Source organism: Pteropus vampyrus, unplaced genomic scaffold (assembly GCF_000151845.1).
Source record: "Pteropus vampyrus isolate Shadow unplaced genomic scaffold, Pvam_2.0 Scaffold171, whole genome shotgun sequence".
Taxonomy (NCBI): Eukaryota; Metazoa; Chordata; class Mammalia; order Chiroptera; family Pteropodidae; genus Pteropus; species Pteropus vampyrus.
This window is the reverse complement of record NW_011888952.1, coordinates 3,043,689-3,064,341: the sequence shown is the minus strand read 5'-3', so window position 1 is coordinate 3,064,341 and position 20,653 is coordinate 3,043,689. Positions and strand designations below refer to the sequence as shown.

At 42.1% G+C, this 20,653-nt stretch overlaps 1 protein-coding gene and 1 pseudogene across 6 annotated transcripts in view; both read left to right on the top strand.

Annotated features, from left to right (window-relative positions):
* Positions 1–20,653, top strand: part of MTMR14 (myotubularin related protein 14) — a 48,016-nt gene that overhangs the window by 3,361 nt on the left and 24,002 nt on the right. For 5 of the 6 annotated variants that reach the window (XM_011370621.2, XM_011370620.2, XM_011370619.2 and 2 more), the window contains exons 3-7: positions 5,355–5,463; positions 13,091–13,166; positions 13,467–13,527; positions 14,984–15,106; positions 16,141–16,214. In XM_011370621.2, the coding sequence (XP_011368923.1) occupies positions 5,355–5,463; positions 13,091–13,166; positions 13,467–13,527; positions 14,984–15,106; positions 16,141–16,214 (443 nt within the window). The remainder of the gene's footprint in view (positions 1–5,354; positions 5,464–13,090; positions 13,167–13,466; positions 13,528–14,983; positions 15,107–16,140; positions 16,215–20,653) is intronic. The other variant, XM_023536857.1, reaches the window with a different exon arrangement.
* Positions 12,633–12,754, top strand: LOC111746003 (annotated as a pseudogene).

Below are 20,653 nucleotides of genomic sequence, written 5' to 3'. Positions count from 1 at the left end.
AATCTCAAGAAATCTGTAATCCTCTCCTTCAGATGCTTAACATGGACAATTTCACTGCACCACTAAGGGGTTCAGGGTCCCTCCTAAAGTATAGCACATATTGGTTAATGAACTACACATTAGGGCCTGTGACTTAGCAACAGGTCTCTTTCCGGCATTGAATAATAATCACAGATGCACATGTAATTTCTAGTGACCTCTCCAGAACATGAACTACCTAATTCTCATACTCAGAGCCCCAGCATCTTATTTATGCTCAGATTTCCTCCTCTGTGCAGGTTGAGCGCATTGAGAAGAGATGTCTGGAGCTGTTTGGCCGAGACTACTGTTATAGCGTGATCCAAAATGTGAATGGGGATATCTGTGGCCACTATCCCCAGCACATCGTGTTCCTGGAGTATGAAAGTTCTGAGAAGGAGAAAGACACGTGAGCATCATGTGACCAGAGTGTGCCGTCTGGGGAGGTCTTGACAGCTCAACCCTAGGGTCAGGAAGTCTGTAGCTGGGAGGGAAACTGGGGGGGTGGGAGTGGGGGTGGGGTGGCAGAGTCACTTTTCTCAGGTGATAGGCCTTATTGGCATCTTTGTTTACTTCAGGGTTTGAAAAATTATATATGCAGGGTAGCATGGGGTAAGAATGAGGGTTTGGGAGTCACAGCCCTGGACTCCTGTTTCACTCCCACTCTGTACCTCATTGCCCTAAGACTGCTGATTTCACACCTTTCTTTTCTGAAACTCAGTGTCCTTTAAGAGAGTTTGGGTAAGACTTATGCTGTGTCAATATATTTAAGAGCCTGAGGTCTGAAATCTGACTGCCTCACCTGTTGGCTATGTAATTAACTTGAACAAGTATTTAACCTCTTTGTCTCTTTTCTCATTGTTAAGTCTCTACATCTTTAGAAAAGTGGCTATTTCAAGCCTGGCATGTTTGTTGTAAGAATTAGAAATAAGAGCTACTATTTACTGAGAGCCTGCCAAGGCCTGAGTACTTTCTATGGGATAACAGTTCATACCAGAGCAGACATAAAGCACCTGGCACAGGTTGCAGCCTACAAGGTGGTCAGTAAATGGTAGCAGTTGTTTGACTCTCAAAAATAATCACAGCATTGAGGCTCCATAAAGCAGGAAATGCTTTATGTCGATCTCAAAGTTTGTTCCCCTAGTCTCCCGGCTTGCTGCTGATTTTAAGGGAATTCCAGAAGCTATTTTCAACAATATCTGTGAACCCCTGACCCCATGAATGCAATGTTATGATGAGTGCTACAGGAGAGTCATGCTGTAAAGTGCAGCAGACCCTTCCCACCCCAAGCATGCCCTTCAGTGCTCCCAGGAATTGACTAGAGACTCCAGCTGTCGGGCTCCAGAGCCAGTGAATCAAAATCACAGCATAACAAGATGCCCCAGCACATTAAGGTTTAAGAAGTGCTGCTGTAGGCAAACCGTGGATATTGGTTCATTCTCTCTGCTGTGTGAGTGTTTGGGAAGACTCTATGGTAAGATTCTTTTCAGCTGGAATTGGATAAGTAGGAGTGCCCCTGAAATGTCCTTAGGGATCAGCTTGTATAGGTTCTTGATCATCAGGTTAAGGAGTGCGGACTTGTGGGTGTTAGTGGTTTTATTTGCTTGTGTCCTGAGCACTCATTAGAATAATAGATTCTAGCGCCCCTGAATCCGAATTTTCAGCTCCATTCTCAGTTCCCCAGGTGAGTCTTATATATATATGCTATAGCTTGAGAACCACTGCTGTGGGCCGCCAGGAGCCAAAAAAGGCTTTCAAGCAGAACAACGAGTTGAGAAGTTTTAAGGACTAAGCCTTAGTTTCCTCATCTGTAAAATAGGGTGTCTATAAGTGCTATCTCATGAGTTTGTAGGGTTCACTGAGAAAAATGAATTAGAAAAACAAATTGTATTAGATCATAGAAATTGTATCATATCCTCAGTCATATAACCTAATTCCAGAAATCTCCAAGCGTAAAGAATAAGGCTTTGTTATGGTCCCATTATTTATGTTTGGTTCCTATCTCTTAATAACTTCTTCCAGATTAGGTAAACTCACCTTCTACAAGTCCTTACACTAAAGTTTCTGAACAAGAGCTCTTTTTCCTTGTCCTTGCCCTCCTTTCAGCCCCCTTCAGTGCTGGCTGGTGATTGTACAATGACATTCTGATATTAAGCTCAACCGTAGTCAAAGTAGTGCTTCTCCAACTTGATTTTGTGAGTGAATCACCTGGGGCTCTAGTTACAATGCAGAATCTGACTCTGTAGATCTGGAGTGGGGCATGAACTTCTGCATTTTCTAATAAGCTTCCAGGTGATGCCAAACTACCCTGTAGTAGCAGTACTCTAAGGAACTCAATCTTGGTTGCCTCACAGAAGCTTTTCCAGGAAGGAAACAAGTTCAGTGCTGATTCAGTCTAGCCCTTGAAGAGAAGAAAACTAACCTTTCTCAGGTGCCTACTGTTTGGCAGGTGTTAGGATTTCACACACCAGCTCATTCAAGTGTTGCAGCCACTTAGTGAAAAAGTGATAACACCTCCATTGTACAGAAGAGGAAGTTGAAACGCAGAGAAATAACTTGCTTTTGCCCAAGATCACAGACATAACAAGTAGAGTGCAGTTAAAAGCCAGGTCTTCCTCACCCTGCTCTGTCCACCACTGTGTCTTTTTTGTTATCACCATGGCTCTCCCACCTTGTCTAGCAGGGTCTCACCTTCCAGTCCAGAGCCACTGAGGAACATCCCTAACCATAGAGGAGTTATTGGAGTTTGTTTTTACTTTTCACTCCTTGCAAGGCCTTAAAGTGATAACTGAGTAGATGATGCCTGTTTGTTGAAGAGAGGGGAGTATATGCATGTTTAAGTGGGAAGAAGTAGAAATTTTTGCTGCTTTACATATCTAGCTTTGGTGTTAATATGACACAACACTGAGTTACACAGAGTATAACTGGATTCAGGAAGTGGTTTGGTTCTCTTAACCCACCTCCCCAGTTTAGCACATCATCTGTGAATAGAATCCTGGACAGGGATCTCTGAACAGCCAAGACATGTTTATCAGCTGATAAACAGTTGAGCTGCTGCCATGTGGCAGACACCAGGGATCCAGTTGGAAGCCCTACCAGATAGATGAAGTCCTTACCCTTAGGTCTGTGGGTAACACAGACCAGTAAAAAAGCAATGACAGTGTAAAGAGCCTGAATTAGGAAAGTACAGGTGAGGCCTTGGGTGATAGTGGTTAAAGTTCTGTACCCAATTCAAACATGTGAGTGAGGAGGGACTGTTCCCCCATACCACCAATTCTCAGACATCAGCTGGATGTTTTACAGTTCAACTCAGTTCTGACACTTCTTCTCACAGATAGCATCAGATTCCACAGGTTAAGGTCGCAGTCCTGTAAGACAAATATAAATACACAAGCCTACACTTATTCAAAATGACCGGCAGGAAGACAAATATAAATACACAAGCCTACACTTATTCAAATATGACCTTCACGTGCCAGACACAGCTTAGTGCTTAGCACTGTAAGAGAAGATCCTAAGGCCAAGAGATAATAACAATGAAAACAGGAACTACTGAGAACAGAAACTGAATTGGTTCCTTGAGTAGGAGAACCAGGAAAATAAACCATCATCTAGCACAATGAGAAAAAGCATTTTTGCCTTTATATTAAAAGACTGTGCAGAGTCCCTGCGAGGGAAATACTGGCATGTTCTCTACCTTAGTTCTGTGGAGAGTTGCTCAGTGGAAGGACTCAGCCTGGGAGAATCAAACACAGTTTCAAGGCATTTAGAGCTTAGAGAGAACTACTGGTATAAGCTAAGGGAAAGTTGGTTGCTACAAATGGTTCTTACCAGATCCATGAAAATGGACTGGGGCTACCAGAAAGAGGGAAGGATTACTGTAAGCAGTACTGTATGTGCTCTCTTTTGTATTCTCATGGTGTCTGAGTTTAATTAGACTATCGTTTTGTACTGAGATGACTTTTTTTTTTCCCCCATAGAGAAAGTGAGGGAAAGGTAGTAGAATTTGGTTTTCTGTGAGCCATGTTTTCTAGAGACTGGCTGGTGGCCTGTGACACCTTGCAGGCTCCTTGAAGAAGTACCCCACCCTCTTCAAGTTTGCCATTCTTTCTTCCTTCAAAATAGAACAAACATGATTACAAAAGTAACATTTTAAATCAGACCTTCAGAAAAATACACCATGAGAAGCATAAGTCCTTTTCTTTTATCCCCTTGTTCTTTTTCCAAGATCATCACACAGTTGGTCCAGGTTCTTATTTGAAGAGCTCTTTTTAACTTTAATTTCAGACCCCTACTTGATAGTAGGTAGTTATATTTTTAGAAACTGTGGCTTGAGAATATATCTATGAAGGCTATTAAGAAATCAGCAATGTTTTTAAAAGACTTCATATTTTAAGTGCCAGTAGCATCCACATAAGCTTGAAAAGGTCATAAATGTATAGGAGTTGCTGAATTTATTCATTCTGAAGCAATTATTTGTATGCATGTGCCATGCAATAATCGGATCCCTAGAAGGATTACGATGTGGGAGTTAAAGACCCTCTAGGGCTTGACCTGGAAGCTCAACCCTTGTAAGGAGGGAACATGAATGTCTCCCCTCCTATTTGGTTACTCTGCATAGCTGGGAGAGCATCCCACTGGGAGAGCATCTCAGTCTAACTTTGCTGCCTCTTGTTTCTTTTGCAGCCAGCTCTGACTGGCTGATTTGGAGCCCTTTGCTAAGGATTGGTAGACGAATCTATGAGAGTAGACCCTTACTTTAGGGGTCTGCTAATTTGATAGGATTTGATAGGGGTGTTAGTGGAGCTCATTTTTAAACTTGACTCTTTTATGTTCCAGAAGTTCCCTTACCAACCCCCAGTGTAGTAACTACTGTGCTTCTCAGTGCCAAAAATAGCTTCTCTTTCACCTCCTTTGTTTCAGCAAAAATGGCCCTATGATTTCCAGAGGGTCCCTAGGAAATCTTTTATCTTACTGTGGGAGGAAAAAACTGGTAATCAATATTCAGTTTGCTATGTATTTTATATACCATGTCTTCTGTATTTAATATACCAGGTCTTCAGAGTAGCTGACTTTTTTCCCATCTTAAAGGTTCTGAAACCAGGATGACTTAAGTTTTAATACCTATAATATAGCACTTTTTTCTCTTCCTGAAAAACTTTTATCCATAGTCTAGAATCTAGGAATTAGAGTACTTATTAAGTTTAAAATAAGTATTCACACACATATGCAGACCTAACATGAGGTTTTTATAAATGTGCATGAGCCCACACACATACACACATAAAACGTCCACTTGAAACTAGTCTGACCTGCCTCTCTTGCCCATGTATTAGGTTTCAGAGCACCGTGCAAGTGAGCAAGTTGCAAGACCTTGTCAACCGCAGCAAGATGGCCAGGTGCCGAGGGCGGTTTGTCTGTCCAGTGATCCTGTTCAGGGGCAAGGTAAGACCATGCCATAGCCTCGCGCTCCCTGAGACCATCTTCTGGGGTAACTGGCTTAATGCAAAGTGTAGGGTCGTCTTGTTCTTGGCCTTAGCCAGCCAGATGTTGGTGACTGGGCGTCTGGTGCTGAGGGAAGCAGGCCAGAGAAACACCAATTCTGATAACTACCTTCAAGGATAAGTCCAGGTAGGGAAGGGATAGTTTTACCAGAGTATCCCACCCTGTGTTTTGGAGCCAGACTGCCTAGTTTCAGATCCTGGCTCTGTTACTTCCTATCTCTGCAAGGCCTCAATTTCCTCCTCTATAAAATAGGAATAATAATCATGTCTACATCAAAGATTAATGGAGTAGATTAGGTCAAGTAAGTTGTTGTTTGTTCTTTTTTCTTTTTTTTTTGGATTTTAAAAGTTGTACTTACAACATTTAAAAAATTTATTTAACTTAGTTTCAAGTATATAGTACATTGGTTAGACATCTATATAGTTCATAAAACGATCCACCCAATTGCTCCCTCCCTCCCCTGACCCTCCACCTAGCCATTACATTAATGCTAACTGCATTCCCTCTGCCATGCTTCCCATTCCCGCGACCAACTATCAGCTACTAATTTGTACTTCTTTAATCCTTCACCCCATTCTCCCAGCCTCCCAAACTCCCTTCCCTCTGTTTGTCACCAAATTGTCCACTATATTTGTGAGTCTGTCTTTGATTAGTTTGTTCTTTTTTGTTCCTTGGATTCTGCATATAAGTGAAATTATATGTTATTTATCTTTCTCTGACTTATTTCACTCAGCATAATAATCTCTAGGTCCATCCATGTTGTTGCAAATGGTAGGATTTCAATTTTTTTAATGACTGAGTAATATTCCATTGTATATATGAACCATAATTTCTTTATCCAATCATCTGTTGATGGGCATTTAGGTTGCTTCTATATCTTGGCTATTGTAAATTGTGCTGCCAAAAATATTGGAATACATAGATCTTTGCAAATTATTGTTTTGGTTTTCTTTGGATAAATACCCAGAAGTGCAATTGTTGGGTCAAAAGATATATTCATTTTTGATTTTTGAGAAACCTCCATACTGTTTTCTATAGCAGCTATACCAATTTGCAATCTCACTAACAGTGTATGAGGGCTCCCTTTTCTCCGCATCCTCGCCAACACTTGATGTTTTTTGAGTTATTGTTTATTGATGATAGCCATTCTGACAGTTGTGAGGCGATATCTCATTGTGGTTTTAATTTGCATTTCTCTGATGGTTAGCAACCTTGAGCATCTTTTCATATGTCTATTAGCCATCTGTATCTCCTCTTTGGAGAAGTATCTGTTCAGGTCTTCCGCCCATTTTTTAATTGAGTCGTTTGCTTTTTTGTTGAGTTGTATAAGTTCTTCATATATTTTGGATATTAACCCCTTATTAGATGTATCATTAGCGAATATCCTCTCCCAAACAGTCAGTTGTCTTTTTGTTTTGTTGATGGTTTCCTTTGCTGTACAAAAACTTTTTAGTTTGATGTAGTCTCATTTTTTAATTTTTTCTTTTGTTTCCCTTGCCCGAGGAGATATATCTGAAAAGAAATTCCTGTTAGTAATATCAGACAGTTTACTGCCTATCTTTGTTCATTCTTTCAATCATATAATTCACCAACTACTTGTTGCATGTGTACTATGTTCTAAGCCGTTTCAGGCCTTACAATACATCAGCACATAAAGTAGACAAAAATCCTTACCTTCATAGAACTTATATTCTAGTGAGTATCGTTAATTTGACTCCCTAGTATGATCTCATTTCACCTATCTTTTTATGATCCTTCGGTGTAATTTCTGTTCCTGTTTTGCATATGAGACTCAAAAGTGGTTAAGTAGCTTACCCAAGGTTTCTTTAAACAGCTAGAGAGCTGGGATTTGAACCTGTCCCAAACTCCTTCAGGCAACCATGCTGTAATTTAGAGTCATGGTGTGGTGCAAGAGGAGCTCACCACAGAGGGGCAGCACTGTGGACTGGCAGACAGATGTAAGCCATGCTTGACTTGAGAGCATTGAAGGATAAGCAAAATTATTGGAAGGAAGGGGTGAGAAGGTGTTCCAAGAAGGTATGCAGGATGGGAAAAGACATGGAGCCAGGAACAAGAGAGGCCAAGAGACTTCCCTGACAGGAATGGAAGTTACATGTCAGAGTAGAGGATGGAAGGGATTGAGTGCAGGAGGCTGATTGCTGACCAAGTTGCCAGGAGAACCGCTGTGATTCTTGAGCAGGAAAATACGGGATGAAAATAACATTTTGAAGATTAGTCAGGGAGGAGTAGATTTAAAGTAGAAGGAGCCTGGAGATGGGGAGAGAAGCAAGGATGTAGCCTCTTTATTCATTTAGCAGGTGTCTGAGGGCATGCGCTATAGTCCCAGTGGCTTATAGATTCCAGCTGTAGGTCTTAGCATGAGTGGTTGAGGGCCTTGGCAGGGCAGTGGGGAGGAGAGATATGAGGCTTGTTTCTATCTCTTTGTGTCTTCCTTTCATAAAATGAGAGAACAAATGTGAGAGGGGAAGTTAGGAAGGGAGGATTTAGCCAAAGGCTTTCTTTGTCAGATCAATTTTAGGGAAAAATGTTTTTGGAAGTTAAGCCTCCAAAATTGATCATCTTAACCCATTTCCCATTTAGAAAAAAAAATGTTCAGCTCTCTGCCAGCATTAATTTAACATCACATGTAGGAATGCTACATTTTACAGGATTTGGCATTGTCAGGATCTTGAATTACTATATTTTGTAAGTGGAAATACTACTAATGAAAACAGAAGGCTATAAATAGAATGATGTCGTTCATTTCCAAAGACTATCAATATACTAAAGCGATGAGAAAATAATAAAAGCAAGATATTTCCTGGCAAACTTTGAGGGTAAGGTTAGGAGTGTAATCCATGAGTTATCTCGGGGTAAACGTTGCAGCCGCAAAAGCCGCTGGCAGGTATTCTGGAGACAAACGGAAATGAGTTAAAGCTATTTGTTTTCCCCCTTAGAAAGTTTTCTTGTTCCTAGAAGTTACCAGAACTCCAGTTTAAAGATCACTGCTCTGTGGAGCATAGTGCTTGTCACTAGAAACTACAAAGGAAATGGTCAAACCAGTGTTTCAAAGTGTGTTCCATAGAACAGTAGTTTAAGGATGTGCTTGTGAAAAGCATTCCCTTTCAAACAAGAATGCGAAATACTGCATACTAGATTTGGCCTAACTCCCAAGCTCCAGATTCATAAAGTACATTAATATGTGTATACTGACATAGTAAAGGCTCTGAGAAGTCCTATAACAGATAGACATATGTAGGTCTGGTGTTTCTCACTCATTTGTCTCCAGACCATAAGTAAGGAACTTTTCTGGATATGTTGGGGAAATGCCACACTGAACAACTTAGTACAGTGAGTTGCTGAATGACAGATTGTTAGCACTTACAAAGTTGGTAGGCCTGTGACAAAAGAGCCCTAAGCCAACCAGTTTCAGAGGGAGGATGATGAGTTGGAGGTATTATTCTGAGGAGGCTTTGACATTATTAAATCTTTGTGAGGGCTTTGCCACTAATCCTGCTGCTTTCGACTCCTTTTGCACCATCTTGTCCAAGCCATGTAATACCATTTCATACCCCTTAGCTTCTCCTGACTCAGTAGGTGTTTACTTACTTAATACCTACTTACATATGCTTTATTCTAATTGTGTGTTGGAACTTCTGTCGTTTCCTATTTTGTATTTCCTTTGAGGGCAGAGGCTTTGTCATATTGCTGTCTTCCCAGCACCTAGCAAAATGCCCGCCCAGCTTGTAAATGCAATCTCAGCAGGAAGATACTGCTCTTGGATAAAGCACTGGTGGACCCTGTGCTAGCTTCTAGGGGTACAGCGATGAGTTAAGACAGTCCTTGTCCATATGGAGCTCAGTGAGTGGGGAAGGCAAACAAGTGATCAAGCAATTGAGAGGGAGATTGGGAAAGGCACAAGAATGTCTTCTGTTGTGAAATGGGGAGAGAAGTAATCCTCAGAGATATGTGGCACTTAGCAGGCTCCTGTTAACTAGTGTGGTTGGCAGTGTTTTTTACAAACATTACTTCAGAGACACCTACCTCTGCCAGTTTGGGGGGTGGGAGTATGTTAAGTGCTTGCTTCCTGCTTCCTTCAAAACTCAGTTCGTGCCACAACATGGATAGACTTAGAGCGTATTATGCTAAGTGAAATAAGTCAGACAGAGAAAGACAAATACTATATGATATTACTTATATGTGGAATATAAAAAACAAAATAAACAAACAAACAAAACAAACAAAGTCAGAGAACAAACTTATGATTGCCAGATGGGAGGGGGATTGGGGACTAGATGAAAGAGGTGAAGGGATTAAGAAGTACAAATTGATAGTTCAAAAATAGTAACAGATACAGAGTATAGAATAGGGAGTTTTAAAAAAGAAAAAAATCAGTGTGGCTGGTGCAACTGTGGAACTAAATGTTTAATTTTATTTCATTTCAGTTAATTTACATTTTATAGGTGAAGCAGTGGAGGGATTTTTGTTTGGCTAAACAACTTTATCTTGGGACAGGACTACATTTCCCTTTAAATGATAAAAATAAAGCATCCTCGTTGAGATGTACTATAAATATAAAATATATATCGGATTTTGAAGACTTAGTACAGAGAATGTTAAATGTTAATAATTTTAAAGTGATTATATATTGACATATTTTGGATATAGTAGGTTAAATAAGAAATATATATCGGATTTTGAAGACTTAGTACAGAGAATGTTAAATGTTAATAATTTTAAAGTGATTATATATTGACATATTTTGGATATATTAGGTTAAATAAGATATATTATTAAAAAATTCTTTTAAACTCAGTTCAAGTATTTAAGGGTAGGATGTTCTCCCCTAACAGTTATATTGGGCTTTTAGACACTTAAAATTAGGACAAGTCATCTTTCTCTTTGCTTCCCCACTTAACAGAAAGGGAGCAGAGGTCAGTCACTTTTATTCTGTGTGCCAAAGGTATAGTTAACAAGATTAGCAAATTGTAAAGGGATGTTTCTAGTGCAGAATCAGGGGCCATTCCTAATTAGGTAGAGAGCATTCAGAGTGCATCCTGCTTTTTTAGCTAAGCTTAAAATGCATAAATGATGGATTATGAATAGAAGCCAAGAGGGTAGGTAGCAGGGGTCAGGAGTTATACTCTATAGTGGGGTGCAGCTTCCCCCAGATGCCGGCTCAGTACCTTCCTGCAGAGGTTGGTGCCGCACTTGGAGAGTTGGCTAACTTGCCGGCTTTTCTCTATCTGACTAGTCCTCTGGTCCCCAGGTCTGGCTGTCTCAATTACCGAAAAGACAAGGGCAGTTCAAAGGGATATGGGAGAACTGGGAACAGAAAGAGGTATCTAAACCTTCAAAAGAATTTAAGAAATGGTCTCAAAGCTCAGTAGCCAAAAGGGGGTGTGTGTCTGCTCTGAATAGATTTAACAGAAAAAAGGCAAAGAAGAGAGATTTGATACCAGCAGCTTAGATGATGGGGAAAGGTAGGTATGACAGTACATGCCATTCAAACTCAAGCCACAAGTTCCCCATTGTCTTGTTTTCAGAAATCAGACCCCTCCCCCATTACCATTAGAGTCTTGGGGATCTTCTCAACCTGGGGATTGACACTTCCCTGCTGCAACTTTCTGCTTTGCTGCTCCTAATTATTGGCTGGTCACCTTAGCACAGGGACTCTTAACAAGGGCTGGAAATGGATCCATGGATGCATTTGGGAGAGTCCAGAAACCCCTAAAGTATAGGTAAACTATGGTGTATACATTTTTTTTCTGGAAAAATTTATCATTTTCATTAGATTTTCAAAATGCTTTTGGACCTAGAAAAAGTTAAGCAGTGCATCTGCCAGAGTGCATCTTGCTAAGGCCAGCAAGAATCCTGGTCCAAGTCCTTAGACTTTCAGGACAACCTTCCCACAGATCTGTTCTTGCCTATAGCACTGAAAAAGTGCCCCACCCTGCCCCAGGTTGTATCCAGTTTGCTTTTCTATTACCTGTGCCCTCTCCCAGGCAGCCACTACCTCAGGAGGCCAAAAGTTTCCACTCACCCCTTTCCTGTGGCAGCAAACTGTTTCCTTTCTTTTATCTTACAGATAGAGAAGGGGAAGACAGTATTTTGTGGTCTTCCAGGGACCCATTTTATTGCCAGGCTGTGTGACCCATTCAGAAATGGCTTTTATTCCCTCTGTGTCACCTTGCAGCTTCCCCTCTCTATTGTAATCTCTCAGCCACCCTCACTGCCACCCCCAGCTCTTAGCTAAATTCTGGACTAGTTTGCTTCCCCATCACCAGATATCTTCTCCCATTCCCCAACCCTACTAGATCTCATCAATTTAATTAAAGATGCAGCTTTGAAATTAGATATATTGAAGTTCGTGCTAGTTGCCTGGTTTCCGCTTCAGTCATGAGGAAAAGAGTAAAACTACATGTAAGTACATCTATAGCTACTGCATTTCCTTGATACAGAAGAGAGAGAAGATATCATTTCTTTAAAAAAAGAAAAAAAGCCCTCTAACATTTCTCCCGTAATTGGCCCTCCTGCTTTAAAGTGTTGACCCTGTACTAAACAGTTACAGGTAATGATGAGCACACAGGCTTTGGAGGTAGGTGGGTCTAGATCAAATTCCAGCTTACCCCTCATTGTATGACCTCATTCATTACTTTACCCCCCTGTGCCTTTTCTTCATCTGTGAAGCAACAGCAGCAGTTTGTGCCACCTGCCACATCTATCTCATGGGCTCTGTGAAAATTCAGTGAAAAGATGGTGTAAATGTTTCAGTACCATGCCCAGCACACACACACATGAAAACCACCAAATCTTATACACGTGCACTGTGACAAGCTCTAAATCTATCCATTATAGTTAGTAACACTCTGGCGCTGCTCGTTTGGGGAGCTACCCCTTGACAAAGGCTGCAGATTAAATTCTAGGCATACTTCAGACTGACTGCTGTGGTCTCAATGCTGATAAAACTGTGGTGAGTGCTATTGGACCCATATCTCCTCTTGCCCTGGAAGAATCGGAGGAGAGTCCCAAGTGTTCCTTCAGCTTCAGAAAACCAATTGACTATTGATCAAAGGGTACAACTTCCAGTTATAAGACAAATAAGTTCTGTCTATGGCCATGCCACCCTGAACACGCCCAATCTTGTCTGATCTTGGAAGCTAAGCAGGGTCGGGCCTCGTTAGTACTTGGATAGGAGACCAACACCTAGGAAGACCAGGTGCTGTAGGCATAAAAAAAAAAAAAAGAAAAAAAACAGACCCAACAACAAATAAGTTCTTTGTGGATCTAATGTATATAGCATGGTGATTATAGTTAATAATGCTATGTTATATGTGTTAAAATTGCAAAGAGCAATGATCTTAAATGTTTTCACCACAAAAAGAAATGGTAATTATATGACATGATGGAGGTGTTAGCTAATACTGTGGTGGCAATGATTTTGCAATATATAAGTGTATCAAATCAGCATGTTGGACACTTTAAACTACACAATGTCAGTTATATCTCAAGCTAGGAAAAACAAAAACAGAAAATTGTCTGATCCTGACAGTTGTTTCTCTCTCAGCACATTTGCAGGTCAGCCACGCTGGCTGGATGGGGGGAGCTATATGGACGCACTGGCTACAACTATATTTTCTCAGGTGAATGTTAAATTGCATCCTCTGTGACTAAGAACAAGAGCCCAGTCAAAGAGAATAGCCGCCCCCAGCCACAGGGGCATGGGTGGAGGGTGCCAGCAACCTGGGGAGCGAGTAGGTTCCTTCTTTTATTACTTGAGGAGATGCTTGGGGTAGAGAAGACCACTAGCTTATGGGATACCTAGTGCTGAAAGGACATGAGGGCTGTCCTTAGGGGTGGATCTGGTGGGGAAGAAGGCTGATTAGGAAGCCCTGGGTGGAGCCCCATGCCACTGCCTTGGTACTGACATGTTTCTCGGTCAGGGGGTGCAGATGATGCCTGGGCAGATGCGGAGGATGTCACGGAGGAGGACTGTGCTCTTCGGTCAGTGCCAGGTTGTTATGGGTCTGGGCTTGTATTGGGGGCAGGGTTTCTGACCAGTGGTGGCTATTTTCATAATGACAGTTTATATTCATCACTGGTCCAGATGAATGGATTGACTCCCTTCTTCTAGCTGCCAAGTCCATGCCCCTGAAATAGGGTCATTGAAATCCATCCCATATCTTCACACCAAAGCTGACTTTATTGAATACCCAAGGAGTCTGTCTCCTCCCTAGCTACGCATAAGGATCCCAAAGATAATGTCCTAGCCTGAGGTTCCTGGTGCCACAGTCCGAGACTATGGCCAGGGTGCTGACGGCCTGCCTGCCTGCCAAGTGTCACATAGCACACCTGGTGCTGAGGTACAGGGCAAGGGCTGAAGTCCCCATATGAGAGATGTAGACTAGAAGCTCCATAGCTCTTTGGTGCCATAATAGAACTTTATACAAACAAGTATTTTAGGCCCCCTTAGGTAGGAAAAGCACTGGTTCACACTGTCTTTCCAAATGTTTTTAAAAAACAACACTATAGGATATTTTGGAAGAGCTCCTTTACATGGTCTGTATCACATGGAAAAGTCTTTAACTGGTATCAGGGGTCTCTGGAATGCACTCGAGCACCCTTGTAAGCTCAGCTGCTCAGAATCATGGCTCGATGCCTGAAGGCATCTCACTGTGCCCGGGTTCTGTCTTTTAGTTCTGAGAGCTCTGCTTTGTGCTCAGGAATGTTTGTCTCTTCCCCTAAGATCAGACGACCTCTGCTTCAGCCAGGCCCTCAACCAGGCCATCTTCTGTAGCATACACTATTCTTGGTAAGGAGACTGCTAGGGGCAACAAAGCAGTGGGCATTTAAAAAAATTAATGGTGATTATTTACTCATTCTACTTTTGTGTTTGAATAATCAAAAGGCAGCCTGGGGATTAGGAAAATTTTATCTTCTTGCTTCATAGGCTTGCTAAGTAGAAGATATTCACTTGCTAGTATTTCATAGTCAGTTGGTAAAATATCTCTAAAAACTCCATCTCCCAATAAGAATTTCAGTCTGTTATGTTTTGAGCAAGTCATGGCTAAAATTGGTCATAAAAGTTGGAGGGAGATAAACTCTAATGGAAGCTCAAAGACTATCAGCCACCAGTTTGCTGCTTTTCAGAACTCGGAGATTATCTTGAGTCTTCTGGCTTATAGTCAAGCAGGGCCAAAAAAGCCTTTTTCTGTATTGGGGCTGCAAATTGCTTCTCTTTGAAATCCATCCCAGACGAGGTGGATAATCTCTTAGAAAGTTACCTTCTCTGCTCCTTTCGTAGAACCAGTTGTCCTGTCTTGACCCTTCCTCTATCTTCTATAGAAGAGAAATAAGTTCTTGCCAGTGACATCTATACTTCCTTGAACACATACCCCACCCCCTGGACTTTTCTGAATGAATGTGCAATGCAACTTCTCCCTCTGGTTCTTTGTTTCAGAAGTTCCGACACGCATCTTTTTGATAAGGTCAGAGGCTATGACATCAAGCTGCTTCGGTACCTGTCAGTTAAATACATCTGTGACCTGATGGTAGAGAACAAGAAAGTGAAGTTTGGCATGAAGTAAGTACAGGGCACCCACTGTGAAATGGGCAGAGGTGATGTGTTCACAGGCTTTTCAGGTTGGTGATAGTACATAGTTACTAAGGGCTCACCACGTGCCAGGCCTTGTGTGGAGGACTTTCTGTGCATCCTCACTTGTATCTTCAAACAGCCCTGTAAGACTGATTCTAGTGTCCCCCTCTTGCAGGATAGAAATTGAAGTAAAGAGAGGTTAAGTAACTTGCTCAAGGTCATCCAGATAGTAACTGAGGGAGCCATGAGTCTCTAATCTGTGCTCTGCTGCCTCCTCCTCTTAGACATCCTTGAAGGTTTTTCCAGGCTCCAATATCATCTTTGGTAAATTAGAGTCTTTGAAAACGGAACAAAAAAATCAGTGTATCAATTTTTACTTCACATATGGACCAAATCTTGATGTAATAAAACAGAATTTGAAAAAACGGAACCTGGGTTTTGAAATGATAGGATTTTTTCCAAATTTTTATTTTTTTATAATGACTTTTAACTATGCTGAGGTCGTCCTAGAAAATAAGGCACAGTGAGGCTAAATTACAGTTCAGCTGTCTGCAGATACCCAAACACTGTCTTATCCCTTTCTCCTTCATCTGTCAGAACAGTCCAAAGGTTATCCCTTTCAGGTGCTGTTTGTTCACTCTGTTCAAGAGTGTCCTCAGTAGGTATGGAGGTGAGAGCTCACCAAAGGGTCCCAGTTATTTGGCTCTCGTTTTACTCTACCTGCCAGGTCAGAGGTTGTGATGCCTTCGTTTGTGGGACTTAGGTGGAAGGTGGTTCTGCAACTTTAGGTTCTGGTCGCGTCTGCTGAAGTATTGGAGAATAGCCTTTCTCATTTGATAAGTGAGGGTAGGGGGCAGAGAAGTTACATTTTTTAATTGTTCAAAGTAAGTGCTGCTGAAGGGAATCATTTGCAACTCTGAAGAGTAGTTTCTTTAGCAAGAGGTTTAAGTTATTATAATACTCATTTGGGGAATGGTATGTATGTGTTGTGATGCCATAACACATTGTGTCCTGTCTTGTAGTGTAACCTCCTCCGAGAAGGTGGACAAAGCCCAGCGCTATGCCGACTTCACTCTCCTCTCCATCCCGTATCCAGGTAGGGAGCTCTTTTCAGGGTCTAGTCAAGTGACAGGCTTCCAAGGACTGGGGCCTCTGCTCTCCAAGGCTGTCTGTAGGCCTTTAGCACTTAGGTACATAAGTGCCCTGGACCTTTCTAGGAGGATTTGTGTCAGCCAGCAAAGCACACTGTGGCTCCCAGTCATAGGCTTTCACACTTAGGGCAAGACACTGTCAGAGGGGTCTACGTGTTGAGTTTTGACACAGATACTCACCACTACAACCTTGAGCGAGTTACTTCACCTCTCCAAGCTTCAGGTTTTCTCAGGTGTCATTTGGAACTTAGTAAGGCTTAGCTTAGGGTTTTGTTGTGAAGAGTAGATGAGATCATGTTTATGAAAGTGCTCTGTGCAGGTAAAGTATAAAATGACTTTATTAGTACTCTGTGCCAGCAGCTAATTGTGCTGGGCTGGCCTATGTGGATGTGAACCTTTGCATGTCTGAAATTGCCTCAGGCAGAGCTGTTCTGGTGGTAGACAAATATAATTGCTCTGTCCTCAGTTGTACTTGGTTGGTGGTGGCCTCACCATGTTGCAAAGCACTTTGGCGTACACAGTGCTAGCTGTGTTTTTCTCCTGCACACAGATTTGTATGCAACCAGTGGCTAGGGCAGTATTCTCTGCACTGGATATTAAAGCTGTATTGGTCTAGCTGGTAACATTTAACCTTTCTGGCAATACCTGCTTGTTCAGCAAGGGAGGCTAAGGCGCCCTAATAGCAGTATAAGACTTTGTCAACAAACAACAAGAAGTGTAGTCTTTCTCCCTTGAGAACTCTCTCCTGCTTCTCAGCACCAGCATTCTGCCTTCAGTCCTGTGCTGGACCTCGTCTCTTCATTGTAGAGCCACATAGCCAATAGCAAGGGCCGGCTGGTGACAGCAGGTTGCTATATAGCCAGGAGACCTTCTCATTAGAACTGCAAGTTCCTCTAGTGCCTGGTGGTGAGAGGGTATCCTCATCAGTGTAAGTTGGTGGCATTGAAACCGTGATCCCTGATAGCCTGGCACTCTTACAGTGGCTTCCACCAGAGTCTCTTCCCTCTTCTCTGCCAGCTTAGCATTTGGTGCCATGTAGAGCTGGGCATGCATCTTAGCCATAGCACTGTGGATCCTTGAACAAGTCCTTTAATCCTCTGAGCATCAGTTTCATCCTCCATGAAATAAAGATAATGGTACTTATTTCGAGGTAAAGTGCCAGATACATCCCTAACGGGTGCTTGGTAAACACCAGGCCGAATAATGGATACAGGGGAGGAAAGGCTCAGAGAAGCTCCTGTTCCTAAAAGCCACCTTGGGCAGATACAGACTATAATGATGATGCTGTGGGCTTGACAGCATCAGAGCTGCATCATGACAGGAGCATCCCAACCAGGGTGTCCAAGCTGGAGCTGTCAGATAGATCTAAAGCTGGTTTCACACCAGGCTCAACTCCCAGGAGATGCCTTAGGGGTAATTCACAGACTGAAGTATACTGTCAAACAGGAAAGATCTACATTGCCTGAGGAACTAGGCATTGCTTTCTTTTTTATATTTAGGTTCTAAGTAGGACTTAATTACAAAAAAATAGTTTTGCTAAAAGTTCGAATACCACCGCTCCAGGACAGTAGCATGATATCCTTTCTGCTATAGTTTGGCAACTTGTTACAAGTCTCCCAAAATGTTAACACCCTTTGAAGCACTTCATTAGGCCATAATCCAGCTAACTTGGGGCTAACGATATTTATCACAGTGTCTATAATAGCAAAACATGGGAAATGTTTCCATTAGTCAGAATAATGATTATGTAAATGATGGTACAGCCGTGGATAGAATGAAATATTACAGTCATAGAAAATACTTTATAATTTTTTGACATGGGAAAATGCTTAAGATGTTAAGCAGGATACAAATTTATATACAGTAGTCCTCCCTTATTCGTGGTTTCATTTTCTGAAGTTTCAGTTACCCGCGGTCAAGCACAATCTGAAAATATTAGGTGGAAAATTCCAGAAATAAATAATTCATAAGTTTTAAATTGCACGTCATTCTGAGTAGTGTGATGAAATCTCACGCTGTCCCTCTGCGTCCTGCCCAGGACGTGAATCATCCCTTTGTCCAGCATATCCATACTGTTTATGCTGCCTGCTCATTAGTCACTTAGTAGCCATCTCAGTTATCAGATCCACTGTCATGGTATCACAGTACTGTGTTTGAGTAAACCTTATTTTACTTAATTAAGGCCCCCAAAGCATAACAGTAGTGATGCTAGCAATTCAAATATGCCAAAGAGAAGCCGTAAAGTATATGTACGTATAGGAAAAAACATAGTACATATAGGGTTCGGTGCTATCTGTGGTTCCAGGCATCCACTGGCGGTCTTGGAATGTAGCCCCTACAGATAAGGGGGGATGACGACTATGGTACATTCTCGACTATGTAAAGGAAAAAGTACTTACACAAAAGTGTGAGAAGGAAATATGTTCTGTTAATTTTTTCCCTGTTCTTCCAAAACCATTTATGTACTATATCTGATAGTTGTGTGTGTGTTGAGGGGAGGGTAAGTAAGAGCAATAAAAATAAAAAAGGCTGGTCTGGAGGAGCGCCATTGCACACCCAGGTAAGAGGACAAGGAGAAGCACTTTTCACTTGCTTACTTATGCCTTGAACTTCTTTACATGCCTATATTTATAACAAGGGAAAGAAACAAAATGATGTTATTCAAACTAAGTCATAAAAATGCACTTTACTGAGTTTCCGGGGTCTCAGTTGAGCTCTCTAATGACTTTGAAGCCCATCCAGGAACTATGATGGTATCAGTTCTAGTTTGATCAAACTCACTTGGGCTTAGACTGGCCCTTGAAAGTGAGAAGTGTTCTGGGAGCACTTCCTCCAGAGCACCAAAATAGACGGGGCCCAAAACTCCCCAGCACAAGTCTAATTTGTTTCCTCCTTCGGTGACTGGCTATTCTCACCCCACTTTTGATCCCAGTCCTCTTACCTTTCAGTGGGTTCAGAAGCCTATTCAGGTAATGAATGTTACGAATTGCTCTGGGTACCAAGTCTATTTTAATTCTCTTTCTCACAGAAAAAATTGTTTCTGCATCTTAGGCTGGTCAGAGCTCAGCCTGGAGCCTGTGGTGTTGATTTGAGCATCTTGAGTTTGGGAAAACAAAGCACTTCACAGGAGCTCTGAGAGATAATTGGTGTCTCTTCTAAACCTGGCTGAGAAGCTCAGGGCCTCTGTCTGATATTTATATGTCTCTTTCTCCCAGCGAGGCACCCAAGAATAGGTTAAAGTGTTACAGCTGAGGATTGTTTCCTAACTTCTCAGTCAGCAGTAAGTTTTGGGGTATTAGAGTGTGGGATGAGAGCCAGGTCTACAAGGCATGAGTTGTGTCTCTCTAGATCTTCCTCTCCAAAGGAACCTTTTCTTTCTTCCTTGGGATGACCTCAGACAGGAACTTAGCCCAAGAGTAGCTGGAGAGTTCCATGTGAATTTTTGGCCTATGGCCACTTCCGCAGAATTCAGACAATCGTTTTGCCTTTGGGGACCTCATCAGACTTAGACCTGTGGCCAAAGCCATGTGCCCTCCAAAGTTTGTGTTGGCCCTGGTTGAGAAACTGAGAGTAACTGCAGGAAGCTACTCTCAAAGTTCTTTCTCATCCTCCTTGAAGCCTCAGCAGCCCCTGGATGCTCACTATGCTGTGTTATGAAGGCAAGCCTCATTCTCTTCGAGCCAAGCAGTTGACTGTAAGCTGTGGAGCTGGCACTGTGAGTTTTTGTTGCCGCAGCAGCATGATGATAATAATATGCTCCCATTTGAATGCCACTTGTATCTGTACTGTGCTAGGTGTTTTATATGTGTTATTTCATTTCATCCTTGAAGAACTACTTTTCAAATGAGAAAATCAAGGCTTAGAGAAGTTAAACAACTTGTTTGCAGTCAAAGAGCTAAATGAAAACGTGAGATCTGAAGCTGGGAATGTTCCCTAAGCCCTTTCTCTCCACTGGTCTCTCTATATTCACAAGGGTTTACCCTAGTGGGGTTTCTTAGATTTTTTTTCCAGCGAACGATGCAGAAAAGTACCTCTTGGCCAGATTTGTTAGAGATGGATGTGTCGCTTAGCACCTGTCACATTTCAGACACTGTCTGTGGTCCTTTCCAGTATGTTTCAATGTTCAGTCCTCACTGAAAGCCTGAGAGGTTGGTATAAGAGAGGAGGAGCAGTGATCCTATGCAACTACGTAAGTTGCTGAGATAGTGCTGACGGGACACAAATTGTAAGCCATGCTTTTTGTTTGCTGGCTGTTGACACTTTGGGAACATGTAGGACAAAGTAGGATCTGAAATGAGGGGGAACTGACCAATAACCAGTGAGTACAGATGGAGAGAGGTGTGCAGGCAGGCAGTAACTAGCAACCAGAAGAGCACTGGAGGCT